This window comes from Protopterus annectens, chromosome 11.part0 (assembly GCF_019279795.1).
Source record: "Protopterus annectens isolate FY-2018-M chromosome 11.part0, PAN1.0, whole genome shotgun sequence".
Lineage (NCBI taxonomy): Eukaryota > Metazoa > Chordata > Ceratodontiformes > Protopteridae > Protopterus > Protopterus annectens.
Genome location: NC_056745.1, coordinates 516106309 through 516131008, shown reverse-complemented (window position 1 = coordinate 516131008; position 24700 = coordinate 516106309). Strand labels below are relative to the sequence as shown.

The window sequence follows — 24700 nt, the reverse complement described above, 5'->3', positions numbered from 1 at the left end:
TAACCTCATGCATCACATAACTTGGGCTTGTCTGTGCATTATTGTGCACCATTTATTCATTCATTTATATGTACAAGAGGTTTTGATATATTGAGACTTGGATGGGCAAGATGGTTAAGGTTTAATGAGTAACATTCACTGTTTAACACTTCTGCAATTGAATGATTTTCGTTAAGTCCAATTGACGTTTATTTAAATATGTTGCATTGCATGGTGTAAAAATGATTCCTTTAAAAGGCTGTTGAGGCAAGGTACTGGGAAGCACCAGTAAAGAGATTTTATTTTATTTTGGCGTGTGTTTCGCTTTATTTCAGCCAGTTTTTCAGTCTGGATTTGTTTGTGACTGTGGGTGTTTGTTGGAGTGATTTTTCAAAATTTAGGAGGTACAGCACACAGCAGGATAAAAGCACTCTCTTTAAAGAAACGACTCAGAGGATGCATAAAGTCTACCAAAGCCAAATTTGAGGTATGTTTGGCCTCCCAGGCCAAGGACAACCACAAAGCATTCTTTAGCTATGTCCACAACCTCAAAGGCAATGCACAATTGTGTGCAGAGCTCATTGTAAATGGAGCCACCTATACTGAGCCAGAAGATATAGAAAGCCTCCTGGATGATAAATTCAGCTCCAGCTTTACCCCTCTCTTCCCCTCAGCCTTCCATCAGGAAATTTCATCAGATATATTTCCCCCTACTTATCACTAGGGGGGACAGGTCCTTAATGCTCTTAAGACCAAGAACACTGCATCAATAGGCCCAGACAATATCCCATGATGCCTTCTAAATAGCATGAAACATGACCTATCAGGGCCTCTGGAACTACTATTTAACTGTAGCCTCCAAACAGGTTTCATTCCTCATGAATGGAGAAAGGCAACAGTCATACCTCTGCGCGAAGGTGGACCCTGGAAACTACAGACCCATAAGTCTCACTAGTCTTGTATGTAAAGCCTTGGGAAGAATTATCATGGAGATGATCAACAGAAATATAGTAAACCTGTGGACACTGGACGCCACTCAGTTTGGTTTCATCAAGGGCAGATAATCAACCTGGTGGACTTCTTTGAGAAGGTCACCAAAGCAATGGATGAGAGCAAAATTGTTTGCACTGCCTACCTTGACCTGGCCAAGGCATTTGAGACAATTCCCCACTCGGGCATTGCTGACAAACTCAAGAGGTTAGGTACAAACTCGTATGTCACCCAGTGGATAGTCAACTGGCTCACAAAATCCAGGAAGTTAGAATTGGGGAGTCCACCTCTACAAAGTTGCCAGTCACAAGTGTAGTCAGTCAGGGATAAGTACTTGGACCGCTCTTTTTTGGCATTTGCTTCTCAGAAGTCAAGGCCAATGTCAGTGGTCTCTGGCTGACTAAATTTGCATATGATTGCAAATTAGGAGCTGTCATTGAATCTCACACTGCGACAAATATTCTCCAGGAGAGACTGACACAGACAAACAACTGGTGTCAGATCCATGGACTAAAACTAAATGCCAAGAAATGCATAAGAGTATCTTTAGGGAAGTCATCCATCCCTGGTAACTATCATATTGACAACACACCCCTTAGAATTGACCCAGTAGTCCGGGACTTAGGGACACAGTAATCTAGCTTTTGACCATCGTGTCTACAGTGGTGAGTAAGTCATTCTATATTGCACAACTTATAAACAAAGGTATGGCATCTACGTCCAAGGAAGTCATTGTTCCACTGTATTCGGCATTCATCAAACCTACCATTGAGTACAATGCCCCCTTTGGTGTGTACCTAACCAGGCATATCCAATAATTGGAATGTCCACAGAGGTTCCTCTCTAAAAGGATACTAAAAGGATAGTAAGTAAAATGTCCTGTGCAGACCACCTCAAGGCCCTATCCCTGTATTCTGTCTGCTACAGGCTTTTGAGGGGAGATATATGCCTGGCACACAAGACATTGTCGGACCCCACTCTGATGGACAGCTTGCATAGTTACAAAACAGCACCAGAATTACCCATTGTAAAGACTTAAACCTTGCCTGTGATATAAATAGGTCCTTGCTGGAGACCTAGGTATGTATCCCAGAGACTACCACGTCTGTGGAACAGGTTCCCTATCCACGTGAAGCAGAGTTCCTCCCTAACCCAATTCAAGTGCAACTTGGACAATTGGCTGGGAAAGCGGAAATTCAAACATGGTTTGGCATCTATGTCTGTAATGGACAGAGGTAACCTCTAAATGGTTCATCTCCCAAACCCCTGCTTACACTTATCAAGGGTATCGGAACTTGTCAGAGATTTGGGATGCATGGCTAGGCTTAAAAGGGCCCTTGTGGTCGTTAGCCTAGTAAACACCTAATGAACCTATGAGGTTGTATGTAATAAGGAATGGCCACACCCTCAAAAAAATAGTTCAACTTGTTTTTAAAGATTTATCTTGTACAAAGTTGAAATGGAAGTCAGCTGATGGGTCAGCTTGTAACCTGAATCCACCTGCTGATATCTCATTTTTCCCTTTTCCATTTCTGTGCCTTTTATGTTTGCAGTAAAGTTAGATACATTATTAGATCACTTCATATTTTAAGTAATTGTACTACATTTGTCATTGTATTCTCAACAGATGCTTCTTATCTGTGTTTCCTTCATAGAACTGAACTGTACGTTCCTTCCTAACTTAGATCCACAGCTGTATGTCAGAAAGACTACAGGCAATGAAATGGCAGACATAGCTATCCACATCAATCTTATCCCAATAAGAGTACCACAAAGATCTATGTTAGATCGTATACTCTTCAACATTTTTATTAGCGACCAACACCCAGCAAACAATAGCATCACTATTGTTCAATAATGCAGATATTGCCATACTACTCTGCACATCAAAAACACTCATTGACTTTCAAGAAAAGACCCCCGAAGCATTCTCTACTATAGAATCCAGGCTTGACAAATACCACCTTCTGTTAAATGCAAAGAAAACTAAGCTTATACTTTTCATACCCAAAGTCTCTCCAGTGGAAAAAAAGTTATGTCCTTATCTCCTCTGCCAATGGCACAGCAGTAAAACGCATCATATACACAAAATTACTAGTTGTCATAGTATGTGAGCACCTAAAAGTTTGCATTCATATCCAACAAGCTATCACAAAACACTGCAAAAACTAGGTGGTCTTTATTATAGTAAACACTTAACTGATAATGTCAAGAAAAACTGTAGCCTCCACATTTTTCCTCCCCCTCATTACTGCAAGTCTCTCCCATTTTCACTGATCTTCATCAGTCTTTTCTCACTAAAACTGAAACATTCTGTAAGAAAATTGCAAGAGTTGCTGCTAACCATATATCTAAAGTTCACCACTGTCTAGCATTAAAGCACATGCGATGGCAATTTCCACACTGACTAGATATCTCCTAATATAAGCCACAAAGTTGGCCCTGCCTATGGATGAACTCCTGCTGACCATATCCAAATAACAAACCAGGTCTGGCAAGTCAGTGTACTCCCAGCTATGCCTCCAAGATTTGAAATTCAGTTCAGACCACCATACAACACAACATACATGCATTTAAAACCTCATTGAAGCAGTGCTGCATCAGCTTATGGCATTGTTCTTGCACATCCCATGATAAAATTGCATCACCCCCCCCCCCCCCACACACACACACACACACACACACACACACTTATCTACTACTATTAGCCACTGTCATCCTGAAACTATTTTACTACTTCCATTCCTTTGGCACCCTCTTCACCCGCTCCTCAGTCCTCCACCTCTGATGCCTTCCCTCTTGCGTCATTCTACTTGTCAAAGCACTGTAAGATATCCTTCTGTTCTCAGCTATTTACACAGCTACTCCCTATTTGACAGATCTCTTGTTTTAACGCTTAGGATACTCTGTGTACAAAGCTCACACTGTGCTGACCGTAGTATTTTGGCTGATTCCAGCCTACCCACAAATCTGATTTAATAAATGACAGTCTTACAAATATTTACTCCTTGTTGTTAGTATACATTAGAATAGAGATTGCAAAATGCATCATATGTCTGTCAGTTGTATGTAGAGTACAAATAATTTGTAATTCATACTGTCTTTGTAATTTTACTGTTATTTAATGTATGTAACTGAGGCTTTTCTCCCCGGGCCGCCACTGAAAAGGAACTATGACAGCCCAGTCTAATATTCAAGTGCTTACAGCATGAGAACTATAGTAAACCTGAATCAGATTTCTGAAGTCAGTTTATTATTCCTAAATGTATACGGTTTAGTATGTTGTAAAATCACTGTTTAAAATGAAAAACTCAGTCTTTGATTTTGGATGTCAGTACAGTGTTTTTTTTTTAATGCTAGTAGAATGACATGTATGATTTGTGTATTTTTAAAGAATTTCCTTTTTTAATTGCTTTGTTTCTTAATGGTAATTCTTAAATTTAATGCCGTTTCATTCTTTCCCCGTGACCTGGTCGCTAGATTTCATGAGCTGATATCTTGATTTAGGTTGCCATCATGAAGGACTTGTGTTAATGTATTTCATCCATGGGTCTTTTTATAGGGATAACACGCTACATACCTTGAAACAACGCAGAATGAATGCTTTCACAGGATTTAGTCGACCACTGGTTTCTGAACTGGTAGGTGACATTTCAGTTTTACATGCGTCATACAAAAGCACCCAGAAAGCTAATCAGAAACTGGATGTTGCATGATATGCCTTTATGTTTACTTAACATTGTCATTTATTATGTAGCATGTAATATAGAAAACTTCACATGACGGAGCATGTGTAGTTAAAAAAAAAAAAAAAAAAAAAAAAAAAAATACTGTTAATATAACCATGGTGTTGATAGGGTAAAATGTAATGATGATATGGCTGCCTAAATTAATGCATTACCTTATTGTTTTGTGATATTGCGACAGTTAGTAACCCCTTGAATTAGGTATTTTTTCTTGTTTTTGGGTTCAGCTTTGATTGGAATGAGGGTGCTATATACTAGGAATTGCCAAGGGTGTCAGATGACCCTAGCTATGGCTTTGTTTTTATCTACACCTTGTGTTTGATCATGTGTTAACTGAAAGTGAAAACTGAAGCTTTCTACTAGAAAGTGAAATCCATCCAATAACTGCATATTTGTTGGCTGACTGTAAGGCTTATTCAGAATGTAGTAGTGCTTTACAAGTCATGACTTTGTTTGAAGAGAGTGTCACTCTTATGCTTTGTTTAAAAGTGTCCTGTCAATGAAAGTGTAGGAATACTGACAAGTCCAGGGAAGGGGGGGGGGGGCTTAGTCTCCTGTATATGATTTCCATGGAAACTTTTAAGTCATTGAAATTGCTGCTGGAGAATGCATCACTTTTTATGAAGTGACACACTGAAGCATTATTGGACAAATTGTCAGGCATGTGTTCTTTCCTGATTTCAAAGCAGTGGGTACTGTACATTGTTCAGAGCAGTAAGATGCATTGTAACTTTTGCACCTTTCACCTCTTGTTATCTCTGTACATGATGGTGTTTCTGGTTGGGAGATTCTTGGTATTTGTCTCAAAGATCAGCATCTTTGCACAAAACAAAAACACCTTGTGATACACATACCCTGTGTGTGTGTCTTTCAGCTTTTCCCGGTTAGGGGTTGCCACAGCGGAACTTCGGTCTGCTAATGATTGGTAGTTGATTTTTACGTGCCGAGTTACCAGCCCTGACTCACAACCTTCAACGAAGGTATGCCCATTCACGCATGTCTCCACGCAGAAGAAGCTCTAGCTGAGAATCGAACCGGACAGCGTCTTACTGTGAGGCGACAACGCTACTGCAGCACCACCACTGCGGGTGTGATACACATACACTACAATAGAAAAAAAAAAAACTTGCTGACAAAACCACAAGTCTACAGTACCCCATATCAAACATGCCACCTACCCAAGAGTAACCCATCCAAAATAGTTGTTGACCATTTTGAGCCGCAACCCGAGCTTAAAGAGCAGAAAATACATTAATCTTTGTAATTGACAATATTGTATACAGAATGACTACATATCAAAATTCAGAACGCAGTGGTAAGATTCAATACAGATAGAATAACATTTAAAAAAATCAAGAGTGCATTGAGAGAGAAAAAAATTCAAGCTAAAGCATGCATAAAATACAGTGCAGTCATACGTGTATGAGATATTACTATGAGGCGATATCACTATAAGAGGTTAAGAAAGGTTTCTTAAATGTATTCTCTTTATGATATGGGATGGTAAGTTACCTAACCATTGTAATAGTAGCAGTTGCAGGTAAATTTAGTAAAGAGATGCTATTTAAGTGCATCTTTGAAGCTATAATGGTTTGTAGATTTTTGATGTCAGTAAACAGGTGGCCCAGACATCTTCAGAAATAGGCGCCAGACGTAAAACACACAGTCAAGTAAATGTTAGTAGCCCATTTCTGTTCCTTTGCTGATGAGATAACCACCTCACCCTAGTCTATCAATAACATTTTGATCAGGACTCTGATCAGAACCTTATGGAAATATTCTCATGTATTCAGTATCACCCACATTAATACTTGTACTATTTGCAACAAGATATCACTAATTTAGACTTTGGGACAACCCAGTACATCCTGAAATATCTTTGACATCTCTGAATCCGGATAAAAATTCCACTTAATGAAGCCCCAAAATACTCCACGAGTTTGTAGTGTTTACTGTTGTGACTGCTTCCATAAAAGAACATCAGTTGACACAGTCTTCACCAAATCAATGTACTTAAATACCGCAAACACATACCCAAAAAGCTTTTTTTGCACCGCATACTTAATGCTGTCAAATTAAATGAGACTAAACATATCGGATACTTTTACATCCCTCCACAGTCACTCATATAAACTACTGAAAGTACATTAATTAGGTGACTAGTAACATTTATGCAGAAATGATGGCACTTGATGCTTTTAACATAGAATGGCTGAACACAGTCATTAATGTCATCCTCAAACTCAGCTTTTTGTTTCTCTTGAATAGTGACCAAGCCACAGGAAGATATTGTATTCTTGAAAGGATACTAGTGCCACACCCTGACAGCTTTGCAAATGTTATGCTAATTACCTCATTTAATAACCATTTTACCCATATTAACATGTCATAATAAAGCACATATCAAAACCACTCAAGTAATACTCAGCACTTTAATGAAGAGGTATGCCTAGCTACGCTTAAGGCCATGAGCTATCACTACTCTGTTCCTCCCCAGAATGGGCAGAATTCTTCATTAACGCATTCCGGATATTGCTTCCCACCACACTAGGAGAGATTAAAATGGAACCATGGGAAACGCAAGACATATGTGCTCTAGTGAATAAACATTATTCTCCAGCTCCCGATATGCACGTTTTGTTTTTATCTCATTGTGTGAATTTTTCATCGGGTGAGTCCGCTTCTTGTGTAAGTGAATGGACTTTGCCAAAGAATTGGTGGTGTTGAAATGTGCAGTAGTGTCTGTTTTGCCTATTTTTCTAACATAATAACGTGAAGAGGCAGAAGTTTGGGCCTGCAGTGGTGATCGAGCTGATGCAGAGTGCGGGAAAAGGAACTTTTTTAAAAAAATTTTTAGGAAAATGGACTCCTTGAATGCGGCGGCAATTAGAGTGATGGAATATGGAGAAAGGAGATGGTCTGGATGTTGATCTGTGGTGTAGGCAGAGAGGAAAGACTTGGTGGTTGCTGGTGATGTTGTGGTCAATGAGGCCATTCAGGCCTGCAGTTAGAGGTGATAGACTGTGGTCGGTGGGTCGGAAGGAGGATTGTTGGGCTAGAATTTGCTATGGATGGTTGGGACTGCAGCGGATGTTGACTGCAGGCAGCGGCAGTTGCACTGATAGAGAAAGACTGATAATGCTGAACTTCGACTGTTGTGTTATTGCTGTTTACTGTTGCATGTAATTGTGTTGTGATGTTATTTTGTTATGTTATGTTGTTGTGCATGAGCTTGGTGGAATGTAATTTCGTTCAGCTGTACTCTGTAAGGTTGAATGACAGTTTGCATTGCTTTACTTTATGCCATTTGGAAAAATACAAAATCTTAAACTGCCCTAATGAGGAGGCCATGTGAAAACCTTGTCTAACTTTTTGAAATTCAAGTAATTCAATCAAAAGTATTTCCTTACCAAACAAGCTGTTAAAATAACCTTAGTTAGTTCTTTAGCTTCCTGAATGCTCTACATGATCTGGTAAACAATCAAAAAAAAAAAAAATCTAATTTATGCACAAATCATTAACATCTGCCAAAACCCAACAAACCGCATCACAGCTTCATCCAAAACTCCATCCACCCTGGTATCATTAACATCAACTAAACCTTACCACTTCATTCCCCTAAACTAAACTTCACCACATTCCCCGATCTCAAATTCTTAGAAACCTAAATAAACTCAAAACATCCTTCAGCTCATCAGAGCTATTTCAGCTAAGTCTGAAAATTGCTGTGCCATCTGCTGAGTGCTACAGTTTGAGCAAATTATTCATTGAGAGAAAAGTGTGTACCATTAACATGGTGGCTGTGATCATCTCATTCCATAAAGGTCGCCATTTCCACTGACCCAGTGGATGCACTGCTAATGCTAGCATTCAAAATATTTGAGAAGGTAGAGCACCAACAAATATTACAGGACCTCTTCAATAACGGCCTCCTATCCTTCATATCACACCAGTTTTAGAACTCTCTGTGGGACTGCATCCGCTTAATTTACTTTCATCAGTAGTATTAAAGCTTGAACACCAGTAAAGCAATCCAATATATTTTCTTTGGCATTTCAAAGGCTTTCAACATGATACAGCAGTATACCAGAACTCTAGTAAATTCACTCAGGTGACTCCCAAGGGTCACTTCTTGGGCTCCCATTATTCACAGTTTTAACATACAACATGTGCCTGCATATGTTAGTCTCTATCAAAACTATAAAACATGCTGATGACAACACCCTGCATTTCACATCAAATGCAACCTACACCATCAGTGCAGTTCTGTATACATTTAATGTTCAGTCTCGATAAGTACTTATAATATCAAGTTAAATACAAAAAAAAAATGTAATGGTATTTTACCCTGTATAAAATAAACCATGTCCAAGCAGTAGTCTGATACTAGACAAAGATGGAACAGCACTTGAAGATATGTCATCAGTCTTGACTGTACCAAATTTCCTTTCACCATGCTTTTTACCTCAGTGTCTACTGGCCAGTGAGCCTCCCTTATCGGTCTTGAGTTCATTTATTCCACAGTACTAGGTATCCCCAGCATGAAGATGAGACCACAAGAGAGGCTGCCATCCAGGCAGCCAAGTACGTGGTTTGTGTTCTCATTGTCATTCCAAAACAAGCCTTGCCGCGGTGGCTAATGAGTATCCACATCACTGTAGGACCGTCCTACACCTTCTCCATGCATGCGCTTGTTTCAAACACAAACATTGTTGAGGGGTACTGTTTCAAGTTAATCCCATGTCTCCAGTCCTAGACATTTTCTGCATCTTTCAGGCTTGCATTTGCACGTAGGAGATTGGCCAGCTGAAGCCACATCTTTCTTCCTATGTAATGGATGAGCCACCATTGGCCTGTCACTCCCCTTCTGGGTTTTTTTAGATCGATGATGCCAAACTCAAAGGCACTTTTGCAACTCGTGGCTTTGGAATTGAGGGCACCACTCTTCTGATGCTAGTATGTTCTGAACTGAAGACAATGAGGTATCAGCTGGTGCTGAGGCCTTTCTGAGGGCCTCAGCTTCTGGCACTCATTTTATTAACAAGGATGAGGGTTGTGTTCTTTGTTTGCGAGGAGGTTGCTGGAGACTGTGGAGGTTTTGTTCACCATCATGCTAAATGAAGGCCCTCAGGCAATTGTTTCTACAGAGAAGCTGAGACTTAAAGCACCAAAGGCAAAACCAATGACTGCTGACTTGCATTAGCGTAGGTTGAGGGTAGTCTTGGTTCCATCTACCTCCCAGACTCTCTTACAACACCTTTTCCAGCAGGCTGAGGTTCCCTTCTTTTCTTTTTGGGGGGTGCACTTCATGAGATGAAGAGAGATGTTCGTGTTTCACTGTTGCAGTCATTTCATTTGGGTAATCTGCTGGCAGGTTGCCCTCAGTCGGCCTGAATAACAAAGTCTTGGGTCCTGCGTCAGTTGCTATCTCCTCTTCCATGACGTCAGGTCGTCAGGGGTATAAAACATGCAGCCGACGTCATTTTAATCAGTCTTTCTTGCCCCGCAGTGCCCGAAGCAGAAGCAGTTCGCAAGTGCCGGTTGGCAGACTCCTGAAATTTTCGTTTTCGAGTTGCAGAACCAATGTCTTCAAACTAAAGCTAAGTACCCCATTGAGGAAACTTTTTCTTGCTCCTTACCAATGTCAGTAAAAGTTATTAATTGTATTACTTGTGGGAAGCAAATACCTCAAAAGGATTTTCATTTGTACTGTATTCCTTGCCTAGGCCCTGATCACAACGTGCCTTGCTGTTGGCTTTGTGCTAAATTTAACCAACACACTATTAAGCGTCTGTATATTTTTGCTTCTAAATACTTTGGTTCAAGATTTAACTGTCCTTAAATGTCGTTAGTTAGCAATCCAACTACCGGACTTCAAAAAAAACGCAAGGAAAAAGACAGACCATTAAGGTCCAAAACCAACGACGAAGCTTCTACTAAGCCAGTCACTGGTTCGCTGGTAGTCAGTGAGGTGCTTTCGCAGCCCCTGATGCCCGCTACTTTTGAGTCGCAGGCCTCTACCGAGACCCATTCGGAGTCCAGTGTGCTGGTAGATTCTGCAAGTATTGAACTCGCGGGTGTCTCTCCCTTGGATCGGTCCAGAGCCACTGAGCAGGCACCAGCTTCTGAGGGTGTTTTCAGGCCTCAACATTTGTATATTAAACTGACGCCATCATCAAAACAAAGGCCAAAACCTACTTCTATGTCTAAAAAAACGATGCATGAGCCACGTGCTCAGGCCCCTCTGCCTAAAAAATAAATGATTAAAATGGCTGAGGGTTTAATTACCTTGATCTGGGGCTCCCAACCCCCCCCCCCCCCCCCCTGCTAAGAGGCCTAGGCAAGGCACTGATTATGAATCTTCAAATCAGGTATCCATTTCTTCTGATCAGGAATTCAGGAATTTTCTATCCCACCTTATGAGGACTCTGATGCAGAGGAATCCATCCCTTCTGCTTCTCCTCCTGAGGATTACTGTTTTGGAGAGACTTTGCATACTTTAAGGGAACATTTTTATTGTGAGACGGTCAGGACTTCTCAGAATCCAAAAAGATGCCTAGGGATTTTCTTTTTCTTCCTCAGCATAGGCCTCTGGCTATACCTCCTGTGTTAGACATTGTGGATGATGTTTTCTCAGAATCATGCATGGCTCCTGATTCCCTGCCTCCGGCTTAAGTCAGAGAGATATTACAGGGTTCCTGACTCCCACAAATTTCTTTTCAAAAATCCTGCCGCTGACCCTGAAACTGTTTCTCAGGGTCCCAAGGGTGTTAAGGCTTCCACAGCCAAAAATCCTACCCCTTCAGATAGAGACTCCAGGGCGCTGGATAGATGGGGTAAGAAGGTTTATACGTCTGCAACCTTGTCAATCAGGGCTTTAAACTGCCAGTTTCATATGCTTCAATATCAACAGCATGTTATGGGCTTACTGAAACAGAAAATGATGTTGATTTCTGATTGTGTGGAAAATGAGGAGTTACAGGATTTATTGCATTCAGCAGAACAGGTTGGAAAGCATACTTTGCAATGTGGTTTTGATTCCTTGGAGGCCACTTGCAGGGCTGCCATAACTGGATCTGTGATAAGAAGGCATGCTTGGCTCAAGGAGCAAAATCTGCCTGATCATGTTAAAGCTAAATTGTTGGATGCTCCTTTACAGCAGAACAGTCTGTTTGGTAATAAGTGTTACAGGTTTCTCAGTTGACCATACCTTACTTGGATAGAGGGAAGTTTCTCTGTTCACCTGTGAGAGAGGGGAACTTTGAGCAGCCATCTGTCCCTGGAGGAGTGGTTCCAGCCCAGAAGTTAGTAGTTTAAAAACTGCGTTTTCACGGTTTTGTGTGCCGGGCAGCACTGGTTAGCTAGGGTTAAATTATTCCCGGCTCTACTAAGTCTACTCTTCAGTTTTTCACTTGAAACAATGTAACTCTCAACCTAAGCACTCAAAAAGCATCCTAAAGTCCAGCACTTGCTCAGACCTAATAGCAAGCACTAATATACCCCGACACTTGACTGCCCAGCAGGGCAAGGCTCTTTATCCACCCCTCACCAACCAAGTGACTAAACAGTCACCCTACTATTCAGGCATGACCAAAGGGCAACTTCAGGTGTACTCTCCAGTCCAGTTGGTGAATCTGGGTATCCTGAGGCAGTGTTGCAACTGCCTCATGTACACAGACAGCCCTCTCCTCCTACCACAAAATACTAACATATGCGAGCGATGCAATTATGCAGCCAAACTGGAGGCTAAGGTCTCTCCACCTAAGACTGGAACAGACTGTCATGAGAAGAAGGTTAACACTTGCACCACACCTCCAGCCTCACATAGACCTACTAAACCAGCACTGGCAAAAAATACACATAAATACACTAAATCATACTCTGAGGCTCTAAATAAAAACCTGCAAAAGTATCAGAGAGCTCCAAAGCAGACACCCACAAAACCTGCACCTCCTGTCACAAACCAGAGAACACAAAACACAAAATCAATGTGCCGCACAATCACAGCCCTTAAGGCGAAATGGCATACCTAACACACTAGTAATAGGCGACTCAATAGTCAGGCACGCTGACGCCCCACTCTATAGGCTGGACAAGGAGAAGATTACTCTTAGCTGCCTATCGGGAGCCAGAATCCGCCACATAACACAAGCACTCAGGTCACTCCAGAACAAGTACAAATATGACTCTGTCATTGTTCATGTTAGAGTGAATGACCTGAAATGTGCCTCCCTGGACTACATGAAAAGAGACCTGGAAGAGCTCTCTGATCATGTAGCCCAGGCGGGTATGACCCTGACCCTGAGTAGCATCCTGCCCTCACCAAGAATGATACCTCAGTATAAAGAAAAAATGATCAATTTAACAATCGGCTAAGCTTCTGGTGTCATTCAAAGGGGATCCAGCCTGGGATGACATGCTCAACAAGCCTCGTTGCTTCCCAAGAGATGGCTTGCACCTGTCACCCTTTGGCTTTCGAATACTGGCCAAGGCTCTTGCTGCCCCCATAGTGCCTTTTTTAGGCAAGGCTCAAAATTCAAACCCACCACCGTAAACAGCATAAGTAAAAAAAAAAAAAAAAAAATGAGGGTTATACTACTCAACGCCAGGAGTTTGTCTCAAAATGCATGCACTCGCACTCCTAAGTATGGAGAATGTCGACATTTGTGCAGTAACTGCAACCTGGTTCAAGGCTCCAGAGAGCACTCCAGCACTACTGGGTTACAACTCGTACCACACATTTCGGCCACAGAACACGGACCGAAGCACAAAAGGAGTGGGTGTATTCATATTCATCAAGGATACTCACACCTCCAGGTTAGTGGGGCAGCATGATACCTCTAAGATCATCCATGTGCAACTAACATCGGGCAGATCTGTAATGCAAATTGTAGCCTGCTACAGATCACCCTCAATGACCCAGGACCACCACTCCGCCTTTCTGGAGACACTGGAAAACATGAAGGTCCTACCAAACACCCTGATATTGGGCGATTTCAATTACCCTACCATTAACTGGGAAAACTACTTGAGTACAAACTCCCAGACTCAGCACTTCCTGGAATTTATCAACTCAAATGCCCTGGATCAGCTGGTAAACTCCCCTACCAGAGGCCACAACATATTGGACCTGGTCATCACCAACATGGGCGACAGGTGTTCCGTACCGGAGGTCAACCCGTCACTGGTTAGATCAGACCATAAACTAATCACCCTGGAAGTCCACACCCCACCACCACCCCCAACCAAGGAAACCACAGTGAAAAACTTTTTAAAGCAAACTTCACTGTACTTAAGGCAGAGGTGGTAAGTTTCACAGCCCCCACGCTAAAGGATAACACTGCCCAAGATGCAGAATCCTTTACAATTGCACTCTATGAGCGCCTACAAGGATGCATGGATTGTGCCATCCCTAGCAAGACCAAGACTCACTCCCCTAAGAGAAGGAAACCAGTCTGGTGGACCCCTGCCATAAACAGGTTATACAACAGGAGGAGGAAACTAGTTCAGAAAAAATGCAAATCCCAAGAAAGAAAGACATCCCTGATCAGTATCGGTAAGAAACTAAGGTCCCGCATAAAATCATCCAAGGCTAACTTCAAAAGAAAAATAGCCAAGGATTTGAAAGATAACCACAAAGCCTTCTTTAGCTATGTCAAGAATCTAAGTGACAACTCGCAGATATGCTCTGAGCTATTGCAAAATAGCACAAAATATATTGAACCTACTGATCATGCCAACATCCTGGCAGGTAGATTCAGTGCAAACTTCACCTCCCTCTCACCTTCAAAAGGGCCCACAACAATACCGGAAAAGTGTAGTGTCCCAGAAATCACAGAAGCACAGGTGAAAACAGCCCTTTCAAAAGCCAAAAACACAGCATAAATGGGATCAGATGGTGTCCCAGGCTGCGTCTTGCACGAACTATAGAATGAACTAACCCCCACCTAAACACGCTGTTCAACCTCAGCCTCTCCACAGGCTACGCGCCCATAGAATGGCGCACAGCAACGGTTATTCCGCTCCACAAAGGAGGGTCCACAACTGACCCTGGTAACTATCGCCCCATAAGCCTGACTAGCCTGATCTGCAAGGCTATGGAGCGCATCATCATGACATTGGGAACCTCCAAACACTTGACCTGACCCAGTTCGGCTTTGTTAAGGGCAGATCATGCCTACTAAACCTGGTTGACTTCTTCGTGACAGTCACCAAGGCCATAGACAAGGGAAGGGTGGTTCACACAGCCTACCTTGATCTCGCCAAGGCGTTCGACACCATTCCTCACTCGGGTATTATAGAAAAACTCACCAGCCTGAACATAAACCCCTATGTCACAAGATGGGTTGCCAACTGGCTTACAGACAGAACTTACACGGTAAGAATAGCAGGCTCCAGGTCCGACTCTAAACCAGTCACAAGTGGTGTCCCGCAAGTCTCTGTTCTGGGACCACTACTGTTAGGCATATATTTCTCAGAAGTACAGGCAAACACAGGAGGACTGTGGCTAACCAAGTTCGCCGATAACTGCAAACTGGGAGCCATAATTGACTCTCCGGCTGACACGAACATCCTTCAAAAAGGCCTTACTGAGACAGACACCTGGTGTCAGTCATGGCCTCAAGCTAAATGCCAAAAAATGTATAGTCATCCCGTTTGGGAAAAACAAAACACCCACGAATTACCACATAGGCGGCAGCCCCCTTAATACAGAACAGGTAATAAGAGATCTGGGGACCCAGGTAGATGGTAATCTCTCCTTTGACAATCATATTGCCAAAGTAGTTAGGAAATCCTTCTATGTGGCCCATCTAATTACTAAGGGGCTCGCATCTAGAAATAGAGGTTATAGTGCCCCTCTACTTGTCACTCATCAGTCCATCATAGAGTACAATGCCCCATTTGGGATGTACCTCACAAGACACTTCCAACAACTGGAAAAGACCACAAAAGCACCTCACCAAGAGGATTACTGGCCTCAAACAAATGTCCTATGTAGCCCGACTGAAAAAACTCCAGCTGTACTCAGTGGCACATCGCTTACTCAGAGGTGATCTCTGCCTGACTTACAAAGTCATGTCCAACTCAGAATCGATGGACATGCTCCACCTAAAGAAATCCAAGTCACTGCGAGCCACGCGCTCTAGTGAGCTAAACCTCACCAAAACAATAAATAGAACATGCTGGAGGGATAGATTCCTGTCACAGAGACTCCCCCATGCTTTGGAACTAAATTCCTAACTACATTAGGCAGAGCCCCTCACTAACACTCTTCAAGAGAAGCCTTGACGAGTGGATGGGTAAAAGAAAATACACCCCTGGGATCACTTCATTGGCTCTGCTTGACAGAGGCTCAGTTAATTAATCAATGGGGCAGCGAAAGCCGACACACACTGGCTAGGCTTAAAAATGCCCTCTGGCAGATAGCCTAGTACCTACCTATGAACCTAATAAGGCAGAAGAGGTTTTAAAAAAGATGGAAGACAAAGCTAAATCTATGCAAACTTTAAAAGATTTCTTGCAAGTGCAGCCACCCAGATTCAGTAGGCACTGCCCTATTAAGAATTGGTCCTTTCCAGTGTCCAACAGAGCTGCTCAGGGCAAACCCAGACGCTCCAAAGGTCCAGGTTTCAGTCACAAGGATCTTACAGGTCAAAGCAATGGGGTACCTCCACCTCCAAATCCGGTGGTGGCAAAGCACCACCCTACAGTAAACAGTCTCAGTGACTTTCCTTCGCCATCTCCAAGCGCTTATCTTTTGGCAGCCCCTTTGTGGAGAAAACTAGAACTTCATGCTCAAAATTGGCATCTAATTACCCAGGACAAGTGGGTCTTAAATATAGTATCACATTGGTACAGATTTCATTTCCACATGTTGCCAATTCCAAACAGATGGCCAGATCTGCCACCAAATCAGTGGGCAGAGGCCCAGAAACAAGTCATGCCCCTCATGGATAATGGGGGCTATTCAACCAGTTCCAGAAAAGGAAAAAGTACAAGGGTTTTATTCACTTTTCCTGGTTCCCAGAAAAGACAAATCCTGGCGTCCAATTCTGGACTTATCCATTCTAAATACCTTTCTGGACATTCCAAAATTCAAAATGCTGACTTTACAACAGCTACTGCCTATGCTAGGCAAGAATGCCTGGTTGGTAACTCTAGGCTTAAGAGGCGCATACCTGCATATCCCAATCAAGGGAATCTTTCAGAAGATACCTCTGCTTCAAAGCAGGCTATTTGCATTACCAGTTCTCTGCACTGCCCTTTGGCTTATCTACTGCGCCCAGGGTCTTCACAAAATGCCTGGCACCAGTAATTGCATTTTGCAGACAAACATTCAAATTTATCCATATCTGGGTGATTGTCTCATTCAGGCAGAGGACAAGGACACTGTTCTTCAGCATCTGACATTTGTAAAAAGGCTTCTAGCATGCCTAGGGTACACCATAAACGAAAATAAATCACAACTGGTACCCTCTCAAATAATTACATTCCATTGTGCAAGCTTGAATACAGCTTCCCAGATGGCTTACCTCATGCCAGACAAACAAATTCAATTGACAAACTTCAAACAAGTGACAACAAAAAAACAGTTATCCGCAAGACAAATTCTGTAGGCTTTCGGGTTCATGGCATCCTGCATACTACTAATTCCACATGCAAGACTTCATGTGAGGAAACTTCAATGGTACCTAAAAAGCTTATGGAGTCAACATTGTCATAGCCTGGAAACAATGATTCCTCTCATTCCCTCCCTGCAACAGGAGTTCCTTTGGTGGACAGATGCATGTCACCAAAACAAATGACTGTCATTCTACCCCCTGCCACCCAAACCCTAACTACAGATGCATCAGACTATGCTTGGGGGGCCCATCTGGCAGGGAGATGCATTCAGGGCAAATGGAGCCCAAATCAAATGCATCTACATATCAACCAGAAAGAAATGCTAGCTGTACAGAATGCTCTAACCGCCTTCAAGGACTCCTTCATCCAAGACAACTGCTGATAAAGACGGACAGCACCACAGTTATGTGGTACATAAGCAAGCAGGGGGGTAATTCACTCCTACCCCCTTTGCAGACTAGCCATGACCTTATGGGACACAGCCTTGACTTACCAAATACATCTTCAAGCTCAATTCCTGCCAGGAAAGCAAAAATACTCTGGCAGACGACCTAAGCAGAAATCGTATGGACCCACATGAATGGAAACTGGATCCTCAAATCTTCAGCATTTTGGCACGAAAATGGGGGGCCCAGACATAGATCTATTTGCCTCTCCCCAAAACTGTCAGTTGGACAAATTCTGCACAAGAACTCATCACAAAAAAGCATGGAAAGTGGATGCTCTATCCTTCAGCTGGAAAAACCTATCAGTCTATGCCTTTCCCCGTCTGCCTCTACTCTCTAAGGTCTTACTAAGTCAGACAGGAAAAACCAAAAATAATTCCGATTGCTCCGGACTGGCCTCGCCAACACTGGTACCCGCTTCTAAGCAATATGTCACACCTTCCTCCGTGGTACTTACCTCATCTATTGTCTCAGCAAAACTATCAAATTCTGCATACTCTGCTCCAAACTCTGAATCTTGCAGCATGGCTAATCAACTAAATTCACCAATCACATCTCTCAGAAAACCTGTGATGGATGTCATTTTGGAGGCTAGAAGGCCTAGTACTAGAAAATCTTATGCTGATAAATGGAAGAGATTCTGTGCTTGGAACAAAGCACAAGGATTAGACACAGCAAAGCCTGATATTCCTCAGATTTTGCAGTACTTAACTGAGATGCTTCACAAGTGCCTATCTTTTTCAATAAAAATCCATGCCTCTGCCATCTCTGCTCATTACGACACAGAGCCTCTTCTGTTCTCTCATCCCCTGCTAAAGCAGTACCTCAAGAGGGGCCAAAAATTTAAGGCCTCCCAGGAGAGCACCAACTTTTGCATGGGACCTCAATTTTGTGCTGGAAAAATTCAACCTACCTCCTTTTGAACCATCTGCTACTGCAGTTATAAAATTTCTTTCTTGGAAGACAGCCTTTCTTTTGGCAGTCACTTCAGCTAGAAGGGTTTCAGAAGTACAGGCTCTCATGGCAGTGGAGCCTTTCATTATCTTTTACCCGGACAGGGTGGCCCTCAGGACCAATCCTACTTTTATGCCTATGGTGGTATCCAGTGTGGCTCTTAACCAGACCATCCACCTGCCAACCTTTTTCCCAAATCCGCAGAACAAGGGGGAGCGGATTCTGCATTCATTGGATGTACACAGACAACTAAGATTCTACTTAAACAGGACAAAATCTCTAAGAAAGTCTGAGCAACTACTGGTGGCATTTGCTGCAGGAACAGAGGGGAAGGCAATATCAAAGCAGACTATTTCAAAATGGATAAGGCGTTATATTCGTTTCTGCTACTTGCACCATGGTAAACCTGTGCCCAAGGGGATCAGATCCCATTCCACCAGGGCTGCTTCTACTTCTGCAGCCTTTCTCAGAGGGGCTCCTACCAGAGACATTCTAGAAGCTGCTACTTGGAGCTCAGTTCATACATTCACAAAGTATTACCATTTACCTCTCTTTTCTAAATTCAGGGCAGGCTTTGCCACTGCAGGTCCTGCAGGGCCTTATAGCTGCTCCTAATGCTGTTTAGTTCCATCCTCCCATCCATAGCTTTGGGATTCTACCCAAACGTAATGCTTGCAACAGTGAAACACGAATAACATAGTACAGTTGTGTACGCTTACCATAAATGTAGATGTTCGAGTGTATTCACTGTTGCAGTCTGGGTTACCCACCCACCAGCCCCCTTTCTTCTATATTATTATACCTGTTCTTTCCTTCACTATGCTCAAAAGCCTTTGTGATGTATTTGCTTTTAGCTGAATGTAAAATTTTTGTGTTCTAAAGTACATGTATATATACATATATATATTTTCCCCATTCGGGGGCACCTGACATCTGGGGCAAGAAAAACTGATTAAAATGGCGAATGCTGCATGTTTTATACCCCTGACGACCTGACGTCATGGAAGAGGAGACAGCAACTGATGCAGGACCCAAGACTTTGTTGTTCAGGCCGACTGAGGGCAAACTGCCAGCAGATTACCCAAATTAAATAACTGCAACAGTGAATACACTCAAACATCTACATTTATGGTAAGTGTACACAACTGTACTTTCCGGTAAGAAACTAGATATTACTAGATTACTCACGGACAGATCTCAGAGACAGAGCCTTCATTGACCTGACTGAGGCAGTTATTGAACACCCACTGATACATTTACTAATTTTTAATTAGAGCTAGCCCCCCACCCCCCTGCCTTTTGCTGCTCGGACATGTGACCAGTTCTACTGGATTCAGGATTTTCACAAGTTCTACAAAGATATTTGGTTTATTCTGTTGTGTCCCTGGATGCCAGCAAGGGGCTCTATTCAGCTCCATCCAGGAACCCTGTTCCCAGTGATGGAGAGAGTAGGAGTTTTGATCATTTTAAAGGAAAAAGACCTGTTCCTCAGTTACCCTAGTTTTAGAGCATTAAATTTTCGAATCCGTATGCAAAACTGCCAGAAGTCCTGATGAATAATATGATTTGTAAGGCCGTGGGATTAATGGGCAAAGATTTGGAACACGATATGCTTGAATTATGTGACGTTTAAGCCCAGGTTACCAGGCACTCCCAAGAAATGCATTTATGATTTAGTGGATGAGTCTTTCTGGACAGCAGGAGCAGCAATAGTCAGTTGTTATAAAATGTATCTGGCTGACGATACCAGCCCTTGTCAGACCATGTGAGGGTGGAGCTTCTTAATTAAAGATACCTTGCTAAAAGTGACTTCAGTAGTCTGGAGGAAAAAGGTAAGACTGTTAAATTTGTCAAGCAACTGTTTTTACTCACAGGCACCTAAATTCAGCAGAAATTGTCCTGCAAAAGTCATGGCTTTTATACCAAAAGCAAGAAAAAAATCTTGCCAGGCAAGGGTGTGAAGGCCAGATTCAGGAGAGAATTGCAAGTAAAATACAAAAACGAAGTCCGGAGGCCATCAAGCCCAAGATTTCCAATGAGCAGAGTCATGACTCAGCTTGACTGCACCTTTCCTATTCCCTAGAACATACACCCCAGTTCACCAACCCAAAACTTAGCCCCCCCCCCTTACCTCCCTGAAGGACAAAAAGCCATCTTTCATCCCCAGAATGGAAAATTGTAAATCAAGATTAGTGGGTCATCAGAATTCAGAAACTGGAATTAAGTTGCTTTCACAAAACTAGAGGATATGCTTTGAACTCCAACAGATCAAGTGAATCTTGCCCCCCCCCCCCCAGCTCTTATAGGAACTATTAGAACCAAAGTATATTGATGTGAGAAATTATATGACTAGATCTTTAAGAAGTTCAAGTGGAAGGAGACCAGAAACCCTTGTAAAGCATATTCAGAAAGTCTTTACACAAAGCTACTCCTGGATTGGAGGGGCTATCTACAGAAATACGACTTGGAAGTGAAATACAGACCAGGCAAGGAGCTTCTCATAAATATATTGTGGTACTCATTTAGCGAAGTATGAAGAGTTGTTTAAAGACTATTCTTTGAATAAAGCTGCAGCTAAGTATGAGTGAGAAAGACTGAAATGTCGGAGATGTTCTGATACTAACTTAGAAATGCAGTTACAGTGAAAGGATGGCTTGAGCAAAATTATCAGTAAAGAGGAAAACACAACTTCTGTCCGGGTCTTAGTTCATTGGTGACAAAGTAATTGTTCCAGTTCAAATGAAACAAATACTTGATAGTATATATGAATCACATCTGGGAGAAATAAAGTAGGAAGGAAGAGCAGACGTTATTCACTGCCCGGGGATGTCGTCTTGTGTAGAGTAGGTAATACATTGTTGTACCATATCTACATCAAATTGTAACGACTGTCTAAAGGGACTGATGCTGTTATACTCCTGTTCTGTATCATGTGGATCTAAATGGGCAGAGAGATGTTCTTTTTCAAAGAAGCTATAAATCTTATATGTGGGTTATTGTTACATGTGTAATGAAATCTGTTTTTACAAAGACATATGTATGAGTTTGAGTGCATTAAGGTCTATATTCTTAAGGCAGGGTATTCTATTTTCCCCAGACTGCTTATTCTTGATTACCTATTGAACAGTGGTCTGTAATTCAGAAATCAGGAATTCAGAAGATTTGTACAGGAATGGGTATTGAGACATATAATGCCTAGTCTCCGTACCGAGTAGAGTTTAATGGACAAATGGTGAAGGCTATCCATACAGTGAAGAATCTTTTGAGAAAGAGTTGAAACAAAAGCTATAAAGATTTTCTTTCTTAGTGCTGGAATTTAGAAATATCCTATTGCAAGGACTTGCTGTCTTGTATCAGTTATAAATTTGTAGTAGTTACCTGTTTGGGGTAAAAGGGTAAAGCTCTGATTATGACCCAGTAATGCTAAACAGTCCTGTCACTGGAGGATGAAGAATAAAAAGGCTGATCCTATACACTCCCCTCAGGCTGGTTAGGAGGAATGTATATGCTTCATCTCATCTGAGCTCCTTGATGAAGACCAGAAACCTGATTACAATATTTACCTGTTGGGTCATTGGTAGGTCTACTTTATTTGTGGAATTCAGTCCTGTACAGTGACTATTGTGCACCCATCACCCAGAGGCATCCCAAAATAAGGACAGTCTTAATAGAGATGAGAGACTTATTATACTTAATGAATTAAAGAGAAAAATATTAGGATTATGAATCCGGATAAAGGTGGGGGTGTTGTAATCATGCCCAAGATCGATTGTGTGTAAAATGCTTGAAATCTTCAATGACATCTCCACATATGAAAGAGTGTCGTTAAATAAAATTAATAGGGCATACACTAAGATAGATTTGGAATTGTTTGATGCCTTTACACAAGGGACTATAGAGGGGGTGGAGTTGGATTTTTTAACAGTGGAGACACCCACCATTCCGGTGATTTTTGGAATACCCAAAATCCACAACAATCAGACAAATCCACTGTTTAGATCCATAGTAGTTGCGAGAGGGTCAAAAACTTGAGGCCCTGGCAGCTTGCATTGATAGGTACTCTAAAATAATATTGAATTGTGCCTCTCGTATATTAAGAGACTCTTGGCATTGTTTGGAAAGGTTGAGAAGCTGACAATTCAGAAAGATGTGTTTTTTTTATGACTGTTTTTAATTTATTTTCTGTTGTACCCCATGGCATTGGCCTTAAATATTGTGAAAGTAGTTTGGCCAGTGTCAATGATTTGAGCAACAGTAAAATTAACTGGTTGATTGACCTTATGGATTTAGTATTGAACAATAATTGTATTCATTTTGAGGGGGAATACTTCCATCAGGTTGCAGAAATAGCAGTGGGGGCTAAATGTGCCCCTGTATTTACTAATTTGGTATTGCTTCAGTGGGAGAAAAAGTTTGTATTTGCATCCCCCCCACATGACAAAAATAAGGCTATATCTGAGGTTTTTGGACAACATATGGTCAGGTGAGTTAGATTAAGTATTTACTGACCATCTGAATGGCACCACTACATTTTTTTTCATTTACTTATAGGTATCACGAAAATCAGATGGAATTTTTAGACATCTTGCTTAGAAGGAGTGGTGATAGTGAAGGTAGATTAACATCTGCTATTTTCAGAAAATAAACTTATTCCATTATGGTGTTGCATTATGACAGTTATCACCCCCCCCCCTTCAAAAAAAGTGTCGTAAAAGGGCAAATGGTCAGATTAAGTAGATTAGTAAGTGAAGAAGATGATTTTAAGGAAGAAATGTTCAAGTTACTAGGTGTGTTTATGAATAGTGGTTACCCTACTAAGATGCTGCTGAAAATCAAGCGGGAAATAATGAGAAGAGACCTACATTTTGGTCCCTATATTAAAGGAGGAGGTTAATGTAGTTCAGGGTATGACCAATGGCCGTTTTGATAGTGATGTGATGGTTGTACAGTATAACAAGGATACATCCCAGTTGGTAGAGAGGATACAGAACATTTGGGACTGGAGTTTTGATACTGAGTTAAAGATGAAATTAAGGTTAAAACCTGAAATAGGATATAGTAGGAGGTAAGAATTAAAAAAAAAAAAAAAAAACATGAGTCCAATGAGAGAAAACCCCAAAAGTATTATGGGTCTAAAATGTACACGTGTGGGGCTTGCAATTGTAAATTTATTAATGATGGCCCTTATGTTGTCATTGAGTGTTATAATAGGACCCTACAATGTCCAGGGCGCTGTAATTGTAGTACGAAGAATGGGATTTATGTTGCCACTTGTACAGCATGCCCTGGATTTTATGTGGGAAAAACTACAAGGAGACTAAGGGATAAGATTGCTGAGCACATGAGGGATATTAAAAACAAAGATTTTAGGAGATTTTTATTTTTCATAACTGACAAAGTGGAACACAATGAAAGGGGTGGGAATGTCAAGGTGGAAGTCGAAGCTAGAGAAACAAAACTGGCAGTTTAGGTTGAATGCAAAACATGGTTTAAATAATGGGATTTCAATAGCACCAATGCTTAAACAGAGAGCCATGATGGTATGACCAAGTATTTTTTTATGTAGTATGGTAGAAGTATTTTAATGTTTTAGTTTACATTATTTTAGACAACTTAATATTGGTAAAATGTAGGATGGTAGCTCATTTTAAGTTGAAATTAGTTTCATTAATTGATTGCTTGTGTTATAGTATAAAAGGAAGTGTTCTTAATGTAATGATGACTCTGATGAAGCCAAGTAAAGAACAGGGCATAAGCGCTTAGTCACTTTGTAAGTGTAGTTCAATAAGGTTTACTGCTCGGGGTTTTACCACTGGTGTGGTCCGTTTATTATTTTTATTGTTACTGTGGTTGTTTTGAGCCTTTGGACATGTGTAATAAAATGGTTAGAACCAAGCTAGTAAATCCTCTAAGCCCATTGCTGATAATGTTACCACTTATAGTAGTAGTTTCATTTTGAGG

The 24700-nt window shown here is 41.7% G+C and overlaps 1 protein-coding gene across 1 annotated transcript in view; it reads left to right on the top strand.

The window, feature by feature from the left end:
* Positions 1-24700, top strand: part of NUP107 (nucleoporin 107) — a gene marked incomplete in the record, with an annotated part of 1716438 nt that overhangs the window by 417473 nt on the left and 1274265 nt on the right. Inside the window, 1 exon segment of the mRNA XM_044088020.1 lies at positions 4532-4610. Within this exon segment, the coding sequence (XP_043943955.1) occupies positions 4532-4610 (79 nt within the window).